The sequence below is a fragment of the Phascolarctos cinereus genome, unplaced genomic scaffold, assembly GCF_003287225.1.
Source record: "Phascolarctos cinereus isolate Bilbo 61053 unplaced genomic scaffold, phaCin_HiC Scaffold_7;HRSCAF=346, whole genome shotgun sequence".
NCBI classification, from domain to species: Eukaryota; Metazoa; Chordata; class Mammalia; order Diprotodontia; family Phascolarctidae; genus Phascolarctos; species Phascolarctos cinereus.
In genome coordinates, this window is record NW_027556180.1 from 19,179,214 (window position 1) to 19,200,193 (window position 20,980).

At 43.6% G+C, this 20,980-nt stretch overlaps 1 protein-coding gene across 7 annotated transcripts in view; it reads left to right on the forward strand.

Moving 5' to 3' along the window:
• MLF1 (myeloid leukemia factor 1) overlaps positions 1 to 15,712 on the forward strand; it is a 49,954-nt gene extending 34,242 nt beyond the window's left edge. For 2 of the 7 annotated variants that reach the window (XM_020988873.2, XM_078147196.1), the window contains exons 3-8: positions 1,697 to 1,777; positions 5,176 to 5,259; positions 6,503 to 6,631; positions 9,524 to 9,683; positions 13,893 to 14,031; positions 15,591 to 15,712. In XM_020988873.2, coding sequence (XP_020844532.1) covers positions 1,697 to 1,777; positions 5,176 to 5,259; positions 6,503 to 6,631; positions 9,524 to 9,683; positions 13,893 to 14,031; positions 15,591 to 15,696 — 699 coding nt within the window. In that variant the 3' untranslated portion in view covers positions 15,697 to 15,712. Of the gene's footprint in view, positions 1 to 1,696; positions 1,778 to 5,175; positions 5,260 to 6,502; positions 6,632 to 9,523; positions 9,684 to 13,892; positions 14,032 to 14,791; positions 14,877 to 15,590 lie in introns of those variants that run through there. The other 5 variants (XM_078147198.1, XM_020988875.2, XM_078147197.1 and 2 more) reach the window with 4 other exon arrangements.
• Positions 15,713 to 20,980: the final 5,268 nt, after the last annotated feature.

Consider the following 20,980-nt stretch of genomic DNA (forward strand, 5'->3'; position numbering starts at 1 on the left):
TTCAGGTCCTGCTTTTGAATGTGAGCTTTGTGACTGAGGGTGAATCATTTCACTTCTCTGAAACTGTCTGCTCATCTGGAAAATGGGCACAGTGATACCTACAGCATGGAGTTGTAAGAAGGATCGAGTGAGACTGTAATATATTTCTACGTGTGTGTGTGCGCCTGCATGCATGCGCTTTATCAACTGCAAAGTATTATGTAACTATCAGTTGTTAATGTGATTTTGCTATTATATGAACAATGTATCAGACTAATATATTGCAAAAATTATAACATTCTCAGAAATCATGCTTTTAAAATCCTCGTGTCATTTATATTAATATACTGCATCTGATTCTGTACAATTCTGTCTATTTTTGTGTTTTAATTTCATAGTGAATACATGACTCCTACATTATCTCTCAGCAGACAGTGGGAAGGTGGGCTGGGGCTGTACACTTTTTCAGTAGACATTTGTTTCTGGTGTTTGGAACTTGTAGGAAGTGACTTTGATGTTGTTAAAAGTATCTGTTTAAACAGTGTTGGAAGCCTTGGGTTGGAAGGCCAGTCCCTCCCCCTGGATGAGCTTCACGGCGTCTTCCAGCTCTGAAGCTAGAATCCTGCAGATGCCCAAAGTATTTCTCTGTTTTTGTTTTTGGCTAGGCAGTGGAGTTAAATGACTCGCCCAGGGTCACACAGCTAGTAAGTGTCAAGTGTCTGAGGCTGGATTTGAACGCAGGTCCTCCTAACTCCAGGGCTAGTACTCTATCCACTGTGCCACTTAGCTGCCCCTATATTTATCTGTTTTTAAAGATTCTTCTGTGTAGTGAAAAAGAAGGCAAGATGACATCATGACTAAAGAGCTTGGCCTCAGAGGGGAAGACCTGGGTCCATCTTGCCTCTCATATGTGGGACCCTTGCCATCGCCCTCGCCCCCACCTTTCAGGGCAGTGCTGCAGGCAACTTTCTAGAGCGCTAAGCTGCAGCAAAAGTGTAGGCCTACGTGGGTAGAGAGAGTGGTTTCATTCCATAGTTCCTTATATTTCTGATATCTTAGGCCCAATTCCCATCCCTATATAATTAAAGACTTGGAATCTCCTTTCAGTGACCTTTCGAACAACTTGTGGGGCCAAATGGATTTCACCTCTCCCAGATGACCTATAAATATTTTAGAAGTCAAGTATATATTTCATTGCTGGTCTACGTTAATTTCTTATTTTACCTAAAACGCATACTTAGGAAGCCATTAGGTACAACCCTAACCTTTTGGAATATAGTCACCTTGAGAAAAATGACTTTTGTTTTAAATCAACATTTGTAGCAGACTAGATGAACTGGTCTCCTGGGTAGAAAGGAAAGAAGATAGCATTTTAATCATTGTACCTTATGTTTTTAATTAGCTTTGGTATGAAATATGAAGCTTCACTTTAAAAATCTCTCCCTTAATCCGGTCTTTCCTATGTCTTTAGTGGCCACTAGCTCAGTCATGCTCACAGTGATAAATGGTCTTCCTGTTTGCTTGAAGAAAACTATTTTTCTTGCTCTATAACTACTGGTCTGACTGTGACCGTAAACAGATAACAAAACATGAACAAACACCCAGTTCTTAAAAATTGAAAGTCTGTGCAGTTGCTCCAGCTCGGCACCTTGTGACTGTGCTTTGCCTTGTCATGACTCGGTGCCCTCAGGAGAGTAACTGGATGTTTGTCTTCCAGGCGAGGAGCTGCGCCCTGGCTCCTTTTGGCACCTTTGGCAGTCCTTCTTCCCTTGTGCCTTTTGGTGGCTTTGGTGCAATGGTTTGTATTATGGAATGCAGAGCTTTTGCGGGTGGTTGGTTTTTAATTTTTGTTTTTTAACGCAAGCAGACTGATTTTTTGGTATATGTTTCCATTAACTTCATAATTGCTTTTTGGAAATATATGCATTGATTTAATCTCAATTTGTATTTAAATTTTAGCCAAATAAGATATTTAGCTAAAGTTTTAGGGCATTTCTAGGCAGATTTAGCTTCATTCTGTCTGTATTGGGTAAGTATTAAACTTAATTTGAATATCCTGAGAAAATTCTAGGATCTGGCTAAAGAAGTTTTGGGGAGGAAGAAAGTGAATGCCTCACCTAATGTTTTAAACTTGCTGTAGATTATCTACATACAGATATATGTATCTATACACATATATGGATAATTAAGTATTAAGTGCGGTTCTGACTCCTCTCCCTGTGACTTTGTGGGCCATGATTTATTTGTTACTGTAGCCAAATTAAAAAGGAATCTTGTGGTCTCTATTCTGTTCTCATTTGGCTTAAGGTGTGATTGTGGGATAGTGTCTCTAGTGGAAAAATGTCTTATGGGGGCGTGCCATTTTGGGGAGCTGATAATTAAGCAGTGAAGATACCTATTTGAGGTTTAAATTGGGGTGCTGTTTGAGAAGGCAGCCTCTCGTTTCCACCAAGCTGCCTTTGCTCGAAGAACTTCACTGAAATGAGGCTTTACCATTTTTTTTTCATTTAGTTTGTTCTTTGTCCTAAGTATTTTTTCCTCATAAGCTCTTTAAAGAACATCTGTTGTGGGTTTGAGATGCAAGCTCGAATTTGATTGAATTCAGCAAATATTTATTGAAACATTGTACAGCATTGTGGTAGGTACCACAGAGGACAGAGAGAGCTTCAGAGAACTGTCTAGAGGAGGGAATGAGCTGTCCACAACGGGCAATATCTTGGGATGATGTGACTGAGGAAAATCCACAGCAATTGCGAGTTCAAAGGAGGGAGAGATCCCAAGTGTGGGGAAGATTCGAAGAGTTACAGGTGAGAGAGGAAGGACATGGAGGAAAGCTCAGTTCAGTAAATGACAGAAGGGGCAGCTCCGTCTGAAGCATAGAGAATGTCTAGAAGAATCTCGGAATGAGTTTGGGACCCTATTGCAAAGAACCTTGAACTGTGTCCTGTGAGTGGAGGAGGTTGCTAGAAGTGTTCCAGGAGGGCAGTGACAAGGTCAGAGGGTTGTGCTTTAGGAAAATCAATCTCCCAGCCCTGTGTAGGATAGAGCCCGAGAGAAGAAGCACTGGCTATTGGGAGATGTGGAGGGGGCAGGGAGGCAAGAAGGCCTGTGAAAGTCTGAGTGACGAGTGAGGAGGGTGTTTAACAGAAATTAGGAAGATGATGGCTGATTTGGGACAGAAGGAGTCTGAGGTTCCAGGGAGGTGTTCACTTGATGTTCAGCAGGGAATTGGAACCATGGCATTGGGATTTTGGAGAGAGGCTGGAAACCGGAGGTAGATGTGGGAGTTGTCCACAGAGAAGACTGACCAGGAGAGATCTAAGAGCAGAGCTCTGAACAGCCAGTCCATGTGGGAGAGGGGAGAGGGAGCCAGTGGAGGAAATAGGAATAGAATCAGGAAGGGGTGACCACACCCGAAGGGGGGCAAAGGTCAGCAGGGCCTGTCACTGCACTGCCAGGAGTTCACAGGGGCAAAAGTTTAGAGTTGAAAGGATGGTCATAGACCTCAGAAACCATCAAGTCCAGCCTCTTTTAGAGATGAGGAAACTGAGGCACAGAGAAGTTAAATGACACGGACGAGGTCTCACAACTAGCAAGGCAGGATTTGAATTCAGTTCTTCCTGATTATGATAGCTGATACTGGCTTCCAGTGCACTGGACCTGAGATTTACTCAGTTGGGAGAGGATAAAATAATGCTGTTGGATAGAAGACTTCTGAGTTCAAATCCTGGTTTTGCTGCTTACTGCTTGGTGAGCATGGACAAGTTATCTCTCCTCTCTTGTTCTCAGTTAAATCCCTGTGTAAAACTGAGAGGATTCTGGGCTTTCACACTGGCGTGATTCGATTCTCTGATCAGAGGCTGTTGGACTGGTGATAGGACCATTGGTGGCCTTCAAGAGAACGGTTTGACTTATGCCTGCTGGTGGGAACAGTAGGCACCATATTGCAAGTGGTTCAAAGGGCATGGATGGATAGGTGGCATCAAGGCCGGGAAAGACCTCAAGATTGCTCCTGGTAAAGACGTGGGCCGGCAGGGAGGTTGTAGATACAAGAGTGAGAAGCGTGTCCCCGGAGGAGGTGGGCCTGTGGAGAGGGAGGAATGGAGGAAGATCAAGGTACAGCCTCAGGCCCAGCAAGGAGACAAGAGAGCGTGGGGGGCCAGCCCCTACCTTGCCCCTTGCCCCATGGGATTGCCTGCTTCCCTCCCACTTCCCTCACGCATTCCCATTTCTCCTCCCTCTCTTGTTTCCGAATATTCAGACATAGGACATCACATCACTATGCCTTTTGGAAATAACTTTCAAACATTGAAGAACAAGAAGGCATCACTAACTAGAGTTATCATTGAATCTTTGAAGAATCTGGCAGGTTAGGGAAATTTGTTCAGACCAGTGCCCTCAGCTGTGGACAAAAGGCAGACAGGGCAGGCTAAAAGAAGAGGTCATGATCACCAGTGGGGTGGCAAGAGTGAGTCATCATGCTTATGAAGGCTTCAGGGACAGCTGTTTCTTAAAGGAACCTGGGCTGGCCAAGGAAAGGTGCGGGTCCCTGAGAGATGCTTCAGCTGTGCCAGGCAGGGCGGGCCCTTGACTAGCCTGGTCTGAGATGAGGGAGTGACTGAGGCACCTGGGATGAGGAAGTTTGGAAAGCAGTGATTGAGCACGTCAGGCCTTGCAGCACCTATGCAGCCCCAGAACGTGTCCTCGGGCTGGAGGGAGAGAGGACAACCTGGTAAAATGGTGGAGAATTGGAAGAGGCCGTCACAGAGGTACCCGATTGTAGGGGAGGTCTAAGCAGTGCTGTTGGCAGCTGGAGTAGGTGTCTCTAGTCAGATTGAAGGGGGTTGTTAGTGAGATACTGAGGATTGGGAGGGTGAAGTGGCTGAAAAGCCCTGCCTGATCCACCCTACCGCTGGAGAGAGGCCTGGCTGTGTCACGCACCCAGCAGTTGTTTCTTTTTTTAAAAAAATATGGATTGAGAATCACTTCTCCCCTTATTGGGTATTGAGTTTGCCCCTGTTTTTGGAGACAATTTTATTCTGATTGTGTAATTCCAAATTTGCCTGCTTGGCCCATGTGCATGTGACTTGATTTGCATAAACCTGATGACTTTCTTTGACTTGTGTTTTGGGAATGTTGGCTTGTTTCTCCTGTATTATTCTCCTAGTTAATAACTCACTTCCTAATATCCTGTAGAATACAGATGTCAGCCCTTTTCAGGCAATGGACAGAATGATGTCACACATGCGACACAATATGCAAGATTTACAAAGACGTTTTGTAAGTATTAAAAATTAATTGATACTTTATGTTACGATAATGTCGTCAAAGTGGTGGGAGCTATGGTGCAGAACATGGCATCCACTGTCAGACTCCATGGGCGACTGAGTGGCTTCTTTCTTCTCGTTTGTTATAGGCCTTGTAGGTGACAAGTATATTTGGAAATGAAGGGGGTATAGAAAGAATAGTAATTTTTAAAAAGGTTCTAAAACGTCTTCAAATAATACTTCGTAGAACCCTGTAAAGGACACCATAAAAATGTAGTCACTTCACCAAGGAAATGGTTTCTGCCCTCATAACTTTCACTCTAATGCCAAATTGTGACTGACCTAAAAAGAATGCTGAAGCCTTACTAGATATAACAGGAATTCTATGAAGGAAAACAGACGGTTACCTAAAGTTAACAGTCACAGACTTAAAACCAAAGACAAAAGTCTGTTCTAGCCTAAAAGAGGGCTCCACCTCAGGGATTTCATGGTCATCCAGTTGGTTTAGTTTGGGCACGTTTTGTTCCATTAGGCCAGCTTGTAAAGGTAAATACCAAATGACTGCTCCTGCAGGGCAGTACTTAGGGCAATGGGAAGATGTGTCCAATGTGTCCTGTGTCTGATTCACTCCTGGTGAGGGGAGCCTGCATGATGGAGAGGCATCCAGGGGCCAGAATGGGGCAGCAGCAGCATGCCCTGGGGCACCCCAATTTCTCACTCACATTCTGAGGGAAACCACAGAGGCCCATTGCTTCCCCAGGGATCGTGTTCCAGGCTGACTTTGAAGAGCCAGGGGGCCTGGGGGCCAAGTCCCTCTTAAATGTTTCTCAGAGGGATTCTCTTCTGTTCCAGAGGCTCCTAGGCATCCTGGGCAAAAGCAACCCCCCTGCAGACTTCTCCTGAATAGAAGAGAACTTGGAGAGGGACTCGGCTGGGTCCTGGCATAGCTTGGGAGGACCTGTGGGCTCAAATCAGAGGCTCTGCTAGTTTGGCCGTGCTAACTGGCATTTACACTAGTCTGGCTTAGTGTTGCTTCTGCAGATTTCTAATGGGGTTAGTGAATGCTTCAGCAAGGGTGGAGAAGAGGCTAGTTTGTTAGTAAGTGCCATTGTTACACCATGGGGGTTGTAGAACATCCTTAACCGATTTTCTGATTAACTTCTTGTCATTTATTTGATTCTCTGTCACGTTACAGCGATTCAGAGATGTTAAGGGTGCATCTCTGAACCTCGTCTTTTTTGTGTTTCTCTCTGTAGAGTGATATGTCAGTCGACCCAGAAGGACACTCCTTTTGTTCTTCTTCCATTATGACCTTCTCCAAAATAGGTAATGAGCCTCCAAAGGTTTTCCAAGCTTCTTCTCAGACCCGAAGAGCTCCTGGGGGGGTGAGTATTTGGAAACAAGTTATAAAAGCAGGAACAGCTTACTGCTGTTTTGATGGCTTTTAAAAAATGTTTTCTTATTTAAAAATTAATTCTTTTTAAAAATAAATTTGTATGGCTTTTTCCCCATAATTATTATTTCTCCAATACCCTCTCTGCCTTGGTCTCCCTCTCAGAGAACCGTCCTGTATCCCAAAGTGTTTGTTTGTTTTAATCAAGGCTGTGTGTCTGCTGCCATAATTCAGAAAAAAACGAAGGAGGCCTAGAAAGTTACCTTGTCTAGTGCATTGCCTTAACCACCCCCAGCCTACCTTTCCTACCCAGAGCCTTTCCACCCGATAAACAGGCAGCTGTCCCGTGACAAAATGCCACAGGAAAACAGCCATTTCCTTCAAGTATTGAATGTTCTGCTCCATGGAAGTGTCTGGGCCCAGAACTATGGAGAAGAACCTTGTGATGTCTCTGCCTGTCAATTCATTTTCATAGCTCTCTGCTCTGCCTCTGTGCACATTTGTCTTAGAGCTCTTCTGCCTCCTTAACACCAGAGCATTGGCTTCATTTGACAGATGGAAAACCAAACCAGAAAGATTTCTGATTCCTAAACCGAAGTCTTCAGTGCAAATGAGGTCAAGGAATGTAGCTGGCCAAAGCCCTTCTTTCTCCTCACCTAGGAAGTCACCGAGACTTCACTAGTTTTTCATTGACAACCTTTCATCGAGAAGGAAAATCATCCTTAAGATCCCCCCAAGCAGGCTGCCTCTGGTTCAGAAGCAATCTCTAGACTTCCTTCTCTACCTTCTTTATTGATAGTAGACTTTTCTAGATCACTTTATTTTTGCATAGGGCCTTCCTATCTTTTTTAATTTAATTTTGTTACATTTTAAGTTCCAAACTGTCTCCTTCCCTTCCTCCTGAACCCCGCACTAAGGAAGGGCAGCTTTTGATGCGGATTTGTAAGTATATGTAAAACCATAAAAACAATGTATATTTCTATTTATCAGTTCTTTCCCTGAAGGTGGAGAGCATCTTCCTTCATAGGTCCTTTATCGTTGATTTGAGTATTTAAAGTATTCGGAATAACTTGGTCGTTCACAGTTATTCTTCGAATAGTATTGCTGTTACTGTATACAATGTTCTCCTAGTTCTGCTCACTTCACTTTTTATTATTTCATGTAGGTCTTTCCATGTTTTTCTAAAATCAGTCAGCTCATCATTTCTTTACAGTGTATTCCATCACAGTCATATACCACAACTTGTTCAGCCAGTCCCCAATTGATGGGCATCCCCTCAATTTCTAGTTCTTTGCCATCACAAAGACAGCTGCTATAAACATTTTAGAACATACAAGTTTTTTTTTTCTTTTTCCTCTGATCACCTTGGGAAACAGACCTAATAGTAGTATTACTGGGTCAGAGGGTATACAGTTTTATATTTCTTTGGGTATAATTCCACATTGCTCTGCAGAATGGTTGGATCAGTTCACAGTTTCAACAACAGTGGATTGGCATCCCAGTTTTTCCACATCCCCTACAGCGTTTGTCCTTTTCCCCTTCTATCATTTTAGCCAGTCTGATAGGTGTGAGATGATATCTTAAAGTTGTTTCAGTTTGCATTTCTCTAATCAGTAATGATGTAGAGTATTTTTTCTTAAGACTGTCAGAATAACTGAAAAGAATCCCACCCTAGTGTGCCCCTTGGGCAGGGGTGCCCTGACCTCCTCTGTTCCTGCATCGCCAACATCACTGCTGTTCCCCTACCCTCAGCCCTCCTCCTCACCATACTTTTGGGCAGCCCTTGGTAATCCCGATGTAGTCTCAGGGTGGTGTCATGGAAGCACCCTTGAATTTCGGCTAGTTTTGTGACCGCGAACAAATGACTTCACCTTCCTGAGCCTCATCTGTATCATGAGGAAAATAATTCCTGTGGTTCCTGCCTCGCGGAGTTGCTATGAAATTCTAGTGAGATAAATGAGACTACATATGGTAGTCATCTGCAAACTTCAGTGCCCAGAGTAAATGGTAGCTGTTGCTAGTAGTAACAGCTAGTTACTAGTGCCCCCAGGGACTGTCGTTTGGATCTTGGCCTCAGAGTACAGAGAGAGTGTCAGAGTTGGAGTCAGAGGACCAGAGCGTGAATCCTAGCTCGTGGGCGAGTCCTTTGTCTCTCTGGGTCTCAGTTTCCCTCTCTGTAAAATGAGAGGGTTGGGTCAGGCGGGGCCTCTGAATACCTTCCTATCTCTAGTCTTGGATCCTGTATCCTAAGACACACTCACAGGATGTCCGTCTTTCCTTCCATATGTTTCTTGAAAATTGAACAACACCATAGGTTTCCAGGTTCCAAGTGTATTTATCGATCCTTGCTGTGGTACTTCGGGGGCGGGGAGGGGAGGATTCCCGAATGAGGAAACTCTCTCCACTGACGTCTGTTAGCCACTCTGGACAGCACAGTCTGAGTGAACTGCCTGGAGCAGTGACAGCTGGAGTGAAGGTCTCACAAGCAGGACTTGAACCCAGCTCACCCGGTCTTGAGGGTTGTCTCTGCCCAGGACACCACACTTGCAGCAGCTTGAAGGCGGGTGTCTCTGACGCTTGTGACTTTTCTCAGATTATGAAGATTTGCCATGTCAAGCCTTTAGTCCACATTATAAATATGGACTAAATGACCTGTGTGAACTCTTAGGCAAGTCACTTAAACCCTGGGCCTCCCCTGACTATCCCTAAAATAAAACGGGTATGGACTCAGTAAGCCAGAAAGGACGTCAGGGTCTGAAGCTATGATCTTGGGAATGGGAGCTTCTCCCCTAGTCAGTCTGCTGTCAAAGAGTCTGCTGTCAAAGAGAACGTAACAGTCATCAGTAAATTGGGCTTTAATTTGTTATTTTCTCTAATTATTTAGATTAAGGAAACCAGGAAATCATTGAAAGATTCTGACAGTGGAATCGAGAAGATGGCTGTGGGTCATCACATTTATGACCGCGCTCATGTCATAAAAGGGCTAAAAAACAACAAAACTGGCGACCAGGAGTTGAACCAAGAGTTCATCAACATGCGTGAATGTAAGTGGAGCTGGCCTGCAGGAGGCGCCTATACCTTGCGTATCAGCCATTTCTAGACCTGCCCCTTGTCAGACAGACAATCCCAGCAGACATACTGTCTGTCAGAATACGTGCTGTGCACTTCAACATACGTGACTTCTTTTACACTCAGGAGATGGAATCCTTCACATCCTCAATAAGGGGTTGAACGTTTACGTGACACTTTAAATTTCATAAAGCGTTTCCATACAACAACACTAGAAAGAGGGGGGAGAAATTATCATTAATTTTTTAAAAATTTTATTTATTTTAAACTGAATACAAAATGAGAAAAGGAAAAAAAAAACCTTTCCACGTACTCAGCAGAACACAAGAGAAGATTCAGTATAAAGGATTACTAGACGTTGTTTTCAAAGCTACCCACCCAGCTTTTCTGTGCTTCCTTCTAGATTCCTTATTATTCTCTGCCATGTACTTTTTACTTTATTCCACCCACCCACCCACCCAGAAGGCTACAATCAAATGCAAATCTATATGCATGTACATACATATCTATAAACATAGACACACATATACATAGATGTAAGACCATGCAATGCGTATTTCTATTTGTCATTTCTTTCTCTGGAGGTAGATAGCATTTTCTTTCATAGGTCTAAATCTTTCCCTGTTTTTCTAAATCAACCATCTCCTCATTTCTTATATCACAGTAGTATTCCATCACAATCATGTACACACAGCAAGGGCCTCTGTCATGTTAGCCAATCTCATAGGTATAAGATGGTATCTCAAAGTTGTTCTAATTTGTATTTCTCTAATCAATAATGACTTAGAGCATTTATTCATATGAGTGTAATTTTGATTTCTTCATCGAAAAACTGCCCATTCATATACCTTGGCCATTTATCATTTGAGAAATGAGAACTAAGCAGTATTGAATAATATGAGCATGTTAGTATTAACTAGAATGATAGATATCAGTATATACACATAGTATGATTTCTCTGTTTTTCCCTTTTAATTAGCTTTAATTTTGAGATCATGATTACTACCTCTGCATTTTTTACATAATAAATTCTACTACAGCCTTTATTTTACCTCTCTATGTAACTCTCATTTTTATTGTTTCCTGAAAGTGACATTGTTGAATTCAGATTTTTAATCCATTCTGTTATCTGTTTCCATTTTATGGGTAAATTCACCCCATTCACATTCTAAGCTATGATTACTTGTTGTGTATTTCCCTCCATCCTGTTTTTCCTCACTGTTCTTCTCACTCTATTTACCCTATCCCACCTCACTCATCTAATTTACTTCTGCCTTCTACCTTTCCCTTCTGTTTCTCAATCTCTACACCTCTCCCCTAACCCTCTATCTTAATCTACCCGTCTTTCTAAGAGTTTCTGCCTTATCCCCTCTCCCTCCTAATTCTTAGTCCACACACCCTTCTAAAAGTCCCTCCCTTATCCTGTCCTCTTTCTTATTTCTTTCTAAGTTTAGAAGGCTTTTCTACCCTTCTAGCTGTAAATGTTGTTCTCTCTTTGACCCATTTCTGATGAAAGCATGTATGGTTCCGGCACTACCAGGTCTCCACCTCCACCTGCTCCTTCTGTGTCAGTTCTTTCTTTCATGCCTCATTTGTATGAGATAATTACTCCTTTTTATCTCTCCCTACGCAGTTTGATTTTTTAGAATCACTCCATCTTATACATCTCAACCCAAGCCTTTGTTTCAAACTACCCAAATAATGATGACAGTCAAAAGAGTACTGTTAGCCTTTTTATTTATAAGAAGTAAATAGGGGGCCGCTAGGTGGCACAGTGGATAGAACACTGGCCCTGGAGTCAGGAGGACCTGAGTTCAAATCTGGCCTCAGACACAAACACTTTCTAGCTGTGTGACCCTGGGCAAGTCACTTAACCCCATTGCCTAGCCCCCCCCCCAAAAAAAAAGAAGTAAATAATTTTACTTTATTGAGTCCCTTATGACTGGTCTTTAATGTTTACCTTATATTTCTCCTGGATCTTGTATGTCACATTTTCCATTAAGTTCTGCTCTTTTTGTCACAGATACCTGAAAGTCTTTCAATTTGTTTTAAATGTCCATTTTTTTCATTCAGGATTATATACTTACCTTTGCTGGGTAAATTAGCTTTGGTCATAAACCCTGCTCTTTTGCTCTGTAAAATATCGTGTTCCAAGACCTACAGTCCTTCAACATAAAAACTGCTGGATCTTGTGTAATCCTGAGTGTATAGCTCCTTGATGTTCACGTCATCTTTTTCTTGTTGTTTGCAATATTTTCTCTTTGACCTGGGAGCTTTGAAGCTTGGCTGTGATATTCCTGTAAGTTTTCCTCCTGGAATCTCTTTGAGGTGGTGATTGGTGGATTTTTTCCTTCCATTTCTGCTTCACCTTCTTGTTCTAGAATTTCAGGGCAGTTTTCCTTGTTGATTTCTTGTAGTACTGTATCCAGATTCTTTTTTTTTATCGTAACTTTCAGGTAGTCCAGCTGTTCTTAACGTTGTCTCTCCTCTGTCTGTTCTCCAGATCAGCTTTTCTGATGAGATGTTTCACATTCTCTTCTATTTTTTCATTCTTTAGATTTTGTTTTGTTATTTCTTGGTGTCTTATGACATCATTCGCTTCCCCTTGCCTAATTCTAGTTTTCAAAGAATGATTTTCCTCTTCAAGTTTTTGATTCTCTTTTTCCAGTTGGTTGACTTTCTCTTCATAATTTTCTTGGATTGCTTTTATTTTTTCCCTAATTTTTCCTCAACCTCTCTTAATTCATTTTTAAAGTTCTTTTTAAGTTCTTCCAAGAACTCCTTTTGAACTTATGGCCCTTCTGATGTTTCTCATTGAAAAAAGGATTGCTTTTTTAGCTCTGCTATCTTCCTCTGAATATGAACCCACATCTTCTCTATCCCCATAGTAGCTGTCTATGGTTGGGTTCTTTCTCCTTTGCTTGCTCATTTTTATTTTTATTTTTAGCAGCTATTATTATAATCAAGTTCCAGTACCAAGGTGTGGGGAGTGATGCCCCAAGCCTCAGGTCCTTCGTACTGTTATTTTCTGAGCTTTGTTGGGGGGCGAGGGGGGGGGTGTCCAACCTTGGACTCTCCTCTCTACCCCGAGGCCACAGCCAGGGCCGCCACGCTGTCCCACAGATGCTTTTGCTTCTTCTGGTCCCTCTGGGGGCCTCGAACTTCAACTGTCCTTTCTGCCCTGAAACTGAAACCAGGGACACTGCTTTGCTGAAAGTGCCCGCAGTCAACAGGGTACCCGCCTCTCTGCTAGCCCTCACTGGGCATGTGCTGTATGCGGCCTCAGCCTGGGATGCATCTAGTCGGGCCTTCTCCTGCTCGGCCCTCCGACCCCCACCCTGTCCTGGAGGTGAAAGTTCCAGAGGCTGAGGCTGTTTGTTGGTTCCACAGACTGGGGCTGGAGATGTTTGCACTTCCCTCAGGCCAGACCTCTACCCTGGGAGGTGGCTTAGGTTGTCTTAGGAGGAAATCTGCTTTACCCCCCACCTTGTTCATTTCTGCTGCTCTACAATCACTCTGAAGTGATGTTCCAGCTTTTTTTGTGGAGGAAATTTGGACAGCCTGAAGTCTTCAGACCTCCTGTGCCGGCTTCCCGGAATCTACTCCATCATTAGTTCTTAATGAGAGTGGAAGTGTAATTTTGGGGGGCGTTTCAGGATACTGTGCAAAATTGGTATTTTCTGTTTTTAGATTTGTCACATAGATATTCATTATTAACGGTTCAGTTTCAAGACAGTCAGTCGTCCGTGCTCTCTCTGGGTAGACTTTGAATCAGAAACCAAATCTTAAGTCAAAGTAGAGATAAATATTGGGATTCTAGAAAATGAAATTTCTGGTAAGGAGAAGTAATAGAGTATAATGATTTTAGTAGTTGAATGACTGTGCCCAGTTGCTTCCCTCAGATGGAAGCCACAACGTGGTAGGACATTCCTTTCAGCATCTGGTATCAACTGATGTGACGTGTAAATAGGCACCTTTCCCCTACACATTTAAGACATAAAAAGGACATTTAAGGAAGAGGGATAACATCTTAATGAGGGCGCAGTGGAAAGAAGGACCACACCTAAATGCTAAGGCCCCTCCTAGGGAGTGCAGCAGGAAGGAGAGGTCAGAGCCAGCCTAGGATCAGTGGCAGGTGTCCCTCCCCTGGAGGCCTGACCATGTCTGTCCTGTGTCTCCTAAAGCTGATGCCCGTGACTTCAACGATGAATGGCAGAACCAGATTCTCAAGCTCATTGAGTCAGGAAAGAGAAACTTGGAAAGCTCCAGATTGAGAAATGGTCACTCTGACAGTTCAGTAAACTATGAAGACATTTCTAGAAGGTAACAAACAATGTCCAATCTGACTGCATCACATGTCTCTTTAACATAGACAGTGCTTATGCTGTGGCAGAGATGTGAGGCTGTTGTGACAGGCTGCAGTACCCATGCTAGGCCTGTGTTGGTGGATGTCTGTGTGTGTGTGCGCACGCACGTGCAAGAGCGCATGCTTTGAATAACAATTTGTGGCTTAGAATTAGATGATACTGGCTGTCAGTGTGCTTAGCAGTGTGTGGCACTAATAGGTACTTAATAAATGTTTACTGACTGACTGACTGAATGTCTCAAAGAAGTAAAGAGTATATGCTATTTTGTGCTTCAGGGTGTGGAAATAAGACAAAGTTGCTGATGAAAAATGCTGCACTCATGTAGTTGCTGAACTCCTGAATCTGTTTGGATTTGCATCTGCATGCTCTTCTCTCACGGTGTAGGACAGAGGGGAAAAGAGTCCCGTGTGGAGAAGGGATGGGGAGAAGGAAGAGGGAAAGCTTTCAATATTGGATTCTAAATTTTTTTAAATTATTTGGAATCACTTTGAGGACAAAACGAAAAGGAGACATAGGTGTGATGTCCCATTTTATGCCACATTTTGGGTATCTTTTTTCTTTCTTTAATTTTTAAACCTATTTTTACCAAGGACTAGACCTTACACTTCGACTTGGTTTTAAAAACAAAAAGAACGGAAAGAGAACGCCTAGTCCTTGTGAATTTACGCTCCGACTCTGGGAAGCCGCACCAGGCCTTACACAGAAATCTGTTTTAGGCTGTAGGAGTTGGGAGGAATGCTGCAGAAGGTGGAAGGCTTCACAGAACCATCGCTGGATCCAGCAGAAGGCCACAAAGTAAAGAACAGCCTTCACTGGCCGCGGGTCTCCTATGCTAGCACCTTTTTAAGCAGCTATTTAAGGGCTTAGTTTCCCTTCCTAGCAGCTGAAGGCAGACTGTCACCAGAAGGCTGGCCCCCAGGTGACGGAGAGCCCTCTTTTTTGGTCATAGCAATTTGTGAAGATTCTCCTTAATGGGGGTGGGTGGAGATGAGGTTGGTGGAGAAAGCTCTGCACGGTGAGGTCACCAGTGTTTTAAAATAGGGATGTTTTCAGTGGAAACACTTGAACACATACACCCTATTGCTAAGTAGGACGGCAGTGTCCCTGGCCTGCTTTGAAAATCTCAGTGACTAAGACGTAGCAATGTAGACCTTTCATGGGAGATTCTGGAACACCAGCAGAAGGTGCTGACTTTTTGGATGAAGTGTGAAGCTGAAATCCTAATAGTGGCCCTTTGCAAGACAAAAACAAAGAGCAGGGACTGAAAGGTGCTCAGGGCAATTATAGAGTGGTAAGGTGTCAGTGCACTCTTTTAAAACAGCGACTGCTTCTTCTGATTTAATGTGGAGTGACACAAACTCGGGTCAGAATGTCCAAAGCTAAATTAAGGCTGTTAAAAGATAAAGAATGATGTCATGGTGGATTCTGTGACACTTGGGTTGACTTACTAAGGATGGCACCATTTCAGGGCTGTAGTAACACATCTGCTTCTCTGTGTGTGTCTGTATTACCCAGGGAGAGACCTCGCCAAAGATCATCCATTGAAAGCCAGAGAAGACCAAGGGCTTTTGAGGAAAATCTCCATATAAAGGGATCATCTGTCAAATCCAGCAAAAAATAAATTTCTGTGCATTTGATCTGAGTTTTCATTTTGTTCATTTTGACTGAACAAAGGGGATGGTGCTGTCTAGTACAAGACCAGTCTTGTTCCTCCTCATTATCTGCCTGGCTTTATTACCCCCGACCAGGGTTTGGGGGCTCTTGCTCCGCGGTAGCTACATAAGATAAGTGCCCAGTTTTCACCAATGAAGGGAAATTGTTGACACGAAAAGCACTTTTAAGTTTGTTTGCGCAAAAGCATGCATCCTCTAAAAAACATTAAAGATAGAAAATGCTAGTTTTGCTTTTCTAACTTTCCTATGGCCGTGTTAAGCAGGTTTGGCTAATGTGTCTGGTTTTATGATCTACAAATAAAATTTATATGAAAATAAGGTCTTTTGAAATACAGTGTTTTTTTCAGTGGCTGTCAGTCCTGGAGTTGTTTGATAGCGCTTTGGTTGAACGCAGACTAGTGGCATGACGTCGGTAGCCTGCCCCTGACCTGAGGACCATTGTTCGCTTTCATTGTAGTCACTTTCTTGATAGTTCTCGGTCTTGATGTGATCATAGTCAAGTAGTTGATTCTTCAAGAGAAGTAGTATATGTCTCTGATTGTGAGTGGGCATGGGTTGACATATTATAAGGCCTCATTTGTTTGTGTCATCAATTCCACATAGACCTTTTTCTTGTTCTCCTTAAGCTGTTATGTTAGATTGTCCCACAGAGCAGGAGTTTTCCTCTTTCAGATTGTAACCCGTGAGTACATATTTCTCACTAGATAGACCCCACCACCACCACCGCCATTTTGTAACATATAGAAAGTAAACATGGTTGACATTCTAAAAACTTGACTAATAAATTGTCTGAAAATCATCAGCTATAAGATGCATAGAGGTGCTGGATTATTATACTTCTGTGCCCTCTTTAATTTATACCACATGAAACATAAGTTCTACACTAGAGATTACAGATACAGATCTCTTTTTTTCTTATAAAACTCAAGGATTTCCTTAACCCCCCCCTCCCCCTCCCAACACATGTTTGTTATTTCTTCAGAAACACTGGGAATGCTTTTCTGTGGAGGGGCAGAAGCAGCATTCAGCCTCATTTACTGTCTTGGTATTAGGGTTAGAAACAGGGGTCCTCAAGGTAAATAACCGCTATGCTTCTCATAGTGACAATGACAGGGATGGGGGAGTAGGGGGTGAGACCTGCCCTCCGTATGCTGCAGTCATCTGTTTTTAGCTGTCTTATGTGGTCGGCAGTCTGGTGGGCATTTCCACATTTTGAAATCATCAAGCTACAAATCCCATACAAATATCAAGTTTAATGTTTTACATGTTACTTCATTTTACTCCTGAAAGCATTTTGCCATTTGTTAACGAAAATCGTTAGAAAGTCTTCCTCCTGCTATGTTTCTCCCGATTTGGTATACTGTCTCGGTAACCTAAGTTGTTGTACACGTCCAAAGGTGAATTTAGCCCATTCCGTTAGGGTGTACTCTTTGTTTCATAGGGCAAAAATGATTTTTCTCCATGTGCCACACAATTGTAAGTCAGGGAAGGATACTCCTCCATTTCCCATAGCTGTGAGACTCAGCAATTAATTCTGTATGTGTAGATAGCAAACATTTTCCTGATAATTTGTTCAATTTGCAACCCAAATTTGGATTAGGGGATACTTTTCTTACTCAGATGGTACACACACACACACACACACACACACACACACACACACACACACACACACGGAAAGAAACTTTGGTGGCATTCTGTGCTTGGAATGTAAACACCTTCACTAGTGGTCCTGGAGTCCTAGACCTCTTGAAAAACTGAGCAGCTTCGTGTTGGCCTTAGGATAAAGGATCCGGAGAAGAGGTTGTCTGTAGCTTTCAGCCAGCCAGTTTGATGCTTCCCTTCATTTACTTCGCACCATTCTATTTGAGCCCCTCAAGGAGCTTCTATGCCACAAGTACCGAGTGTGTGGTGGCTGCTTCCTGGCCGAACCCAAGGGGTATTGATGAGTGCAGGATTGTGCCCTTTTTTTCCCAGACAGCTTGAACTCGGACACCCTTGCAGGCTGAGGTTGCCTGCTACCTTGAAGATTTTCCTCTTCCTGTTATAAAAGGAGATACCCTGGTATAACCGTGGCTACAAACGTTGGTTGTCCTCTTGGTCCTGCACTCCTTTAGCTCTGTGATTCTTGACCTTGACACGCAGAAGTCCCACAGTGGGATTCAGATGGCATTGCCCTTTCCCCAGGTAGAGCCAGGTGGATTCAGAAGTACGGGTTAAGAGACAAAGCTTTGTGGTCATTCCAGAAGGAAGCGGTTTGGTTTCATGATTCACATTTTTCCTTTACATGAAGACCAGCTCTGTCCTCCTTAGGAACCAGAATTGCTTTCTTTCCCCTCCTCCCTTGTCACTAGTTACTCAGGAGTTTTTAAAGGTATCAAATGTCATCTCTATACTCTGAACAAAACCTGCCTAGCCAGCACCAGTGTCCCTCAGTCAAACATCATTTGTGCAGGCAATGTTTACCCATAACCAGACTCGAGGGGAGGGGGCAAGGGTGTGTGTGTGTGTGTGTGTGTGTGTGTGTGTGTGGACTTGAATGAGCTCAATGAACAAGTACGAGGACTAGTCACAGTGACACACAGTCATAGCTTCCTTCAAGTAGCCCCAATATGTGCTAAAATGGTTATTTACATAGAGTTTGTTCAGAGGGCTAGCTTTGACCTTACCCTTAACATTTCTAGCTAAAAGAAATATTACTGATTTTACCATTAGGGCATCAACCATGTCCTGTAGGACTTTAATCGTTCTAAAACTCTAGATTCACTATTTTATTAATATTTTAGTGATTTCTGTTACTAAAGTTGTACTGTAAATTCATAAAGGAAATCCAATTGGGGGGAGGGGGGAGGGTCATGGAAGACCTTATTTCATAGCCTTCCAGCTGAGCCTCAGTTAAAGCTCATGATTCCAAGGGGTGGAAATGAGGAAGGGTTATGTAGGACATCCTGGGTATACAAAGGCACTGCCAGCAGTGTTAAAAGTCCCATTACTTGGAGGGATACAACAGAGAAATCTCCCAGGACTATCAGCCTTGCTAAGTCCACCGGGTAATATGCGTCAGGTTTTTGGGGAGCCAGGCTGGGGAGGGGAAATGGATTAAGGTCCCATAAAAGAAGTTCTTTGGCCTTGGTTCCTGCCATGAGCAGCCCCCTCGTTCAAGACGGGCAACATCACAGCCACAAACGGGAGATTTCTTGTGGGAGGAATGAGAGAGATCTTGGTAACTGTTCCACTCTTCCACCCACCGGATTTCCCCTGATGGCAGGAGTAATCACCCAAGACAGCATTTAGAGATGTGTACCTCCCGCTGAACCTGTGTGCTAGAATGATGGGTCGAGTCTGACAGGGCAGCGTGTAATGTAGAGGAATGTAAAATTAGGTCCCCCACTTGCGCTCGTGTGCAGGGCTGGGTGGAAAAGCGTGTGGGAATAATGAGTTCTGTGGCAACCAAAGCTCCACAGGTTTTAGTAGGAAAAATACCCAATGTGGGTCAACAAGGTGACATTCAGTTCAACTCAACAAGCACTTATTAAGCTCCTCCTGAATGCAAAACGCTGCGCTACATAGTATTTAATGACATTAGTGGAAGTATAGTGCCCATAGAGAGGGCTGTGACAGCTCCAGGATTGTATTCTGCCCTGAGCAATCTGTACGTGGTGTGCTGTGTTCAGGTCTGGCTACTAGATTAGTCAGTCTACAAGCAAAGTGCTGGGTACCGTGCTAAGCACTAGCTAAACAAAGACAAGAAGTCCACCCTCAAGGAGCTCACAGTCTAGTCAATCAGTGGGACAAATGGTATATTTAAAGTTGATGGGACTCTCAAGGTGGAAGGCATTAGCAGCTAGGGGGACTGGGAAATCAGCTGGGTCTCAGATTCAGCGTGGCCTGAGGAAGGGACGTCCCCTAGGGATGGTGGGTCAGGGCAAGGAGGGTTCAGAGAGCGGCTGAGGCTGAGTACTGCCCCAGGAGTGGGAGTGAGAAGTCCTCTGTGTGGCTCTGCCCCCAAGAGCAGAGGCAGGGTCTCAGATCCAACCCCAAGCCCTGCCGTCTGAATAAAAGGGCAGGGAGCCTACAGAGTCTCCTAGCTAGCCGGTAGCCATCTACTGGAACTCCACTGCGGTGAGCTCACAGTTGTGTTGTCTGATACAAACCCTCGTGGGAGCTCAGACCAGGAAGGCAGTGAGGACACTTGGCCCTGGCACCATGAAAGCTTGTGGATTCCTAACCTGATCTGTCCCCTGAGATCCTTGAATTCAGTACTCAGCACAAGGAGAAACCGCCCGGGTGACCCAAAAGAACAAACGACTGAGCACATCCCAGACATTCTTTCCATAAGTGCTCAGAGCCTGGCCCTATCACAAATAACAAATTTAGGAAGTTAATTGAAAAAAATGAATAAAAAACAATAATCCTACCACAAAGCTCTATTATGGTGACGGGAATGGCCAAGACACAAAACCGGAAGAAAAAGGGGGTTCTAAATCCAAGCCAATCCAATAAACATTCGTTAAGCACCTGCAAAGTTCCAAACACTGTGTTAAGTGCTGGGGATACAATTAATAAAAAGACCAGTCCCCGCCTTCAATGTGACACATAAAAGGAGGCAGGAAAGCTGGAGGGGGTTACAGGACATTAGAGGGGGACCCAGCAAGGGGGCATCCCATTTGATGGAATTGAAACCGGGCAGGGCAGCAGAAAGAAAATTGCCCCAGTGTCTTAGAACCAGAGGGCAAATTAAAACTAGAAAGAATATACTGGTCATCTCTTAAAAGAAATCCCAAAAAGAAAACTCCCAGTAACACCTTAGCCAAAACCTAGAGATTCCAGGTCGAGAAAAATGCTGCAAGCGACAGTAAGAAAGGATTCAAGTACAAGGAATCACAGGCAGCTGCAGATCACACACAATTTAGCAGCTTCCGCCTTGGAAAGCGGAGAAAGGCAAAAGATAGAGACTTAAGCCAAGAATAGCTTACCCAGGAAAACTGAGGACAGTCAATGCTCAACATTCCCCAGTTGAAGTTTCTGAAGCATTCCTATGATTTGGTTAGTAGCCTCATTTTCACTTTTGTGTTAGCACCCATGCACATCTGCAGCTATGCCCAGTAGAGGAGAGGCGTGATGTGGACAGGTTTGTGGAGCTGCTGGTAACCTATTGTTTATCTTGCTGTCGTAAAGAGTTCCTCGTGCATTTGTTGCATATTTTCATTGTTTGCCTTTAAAACTCAAGTT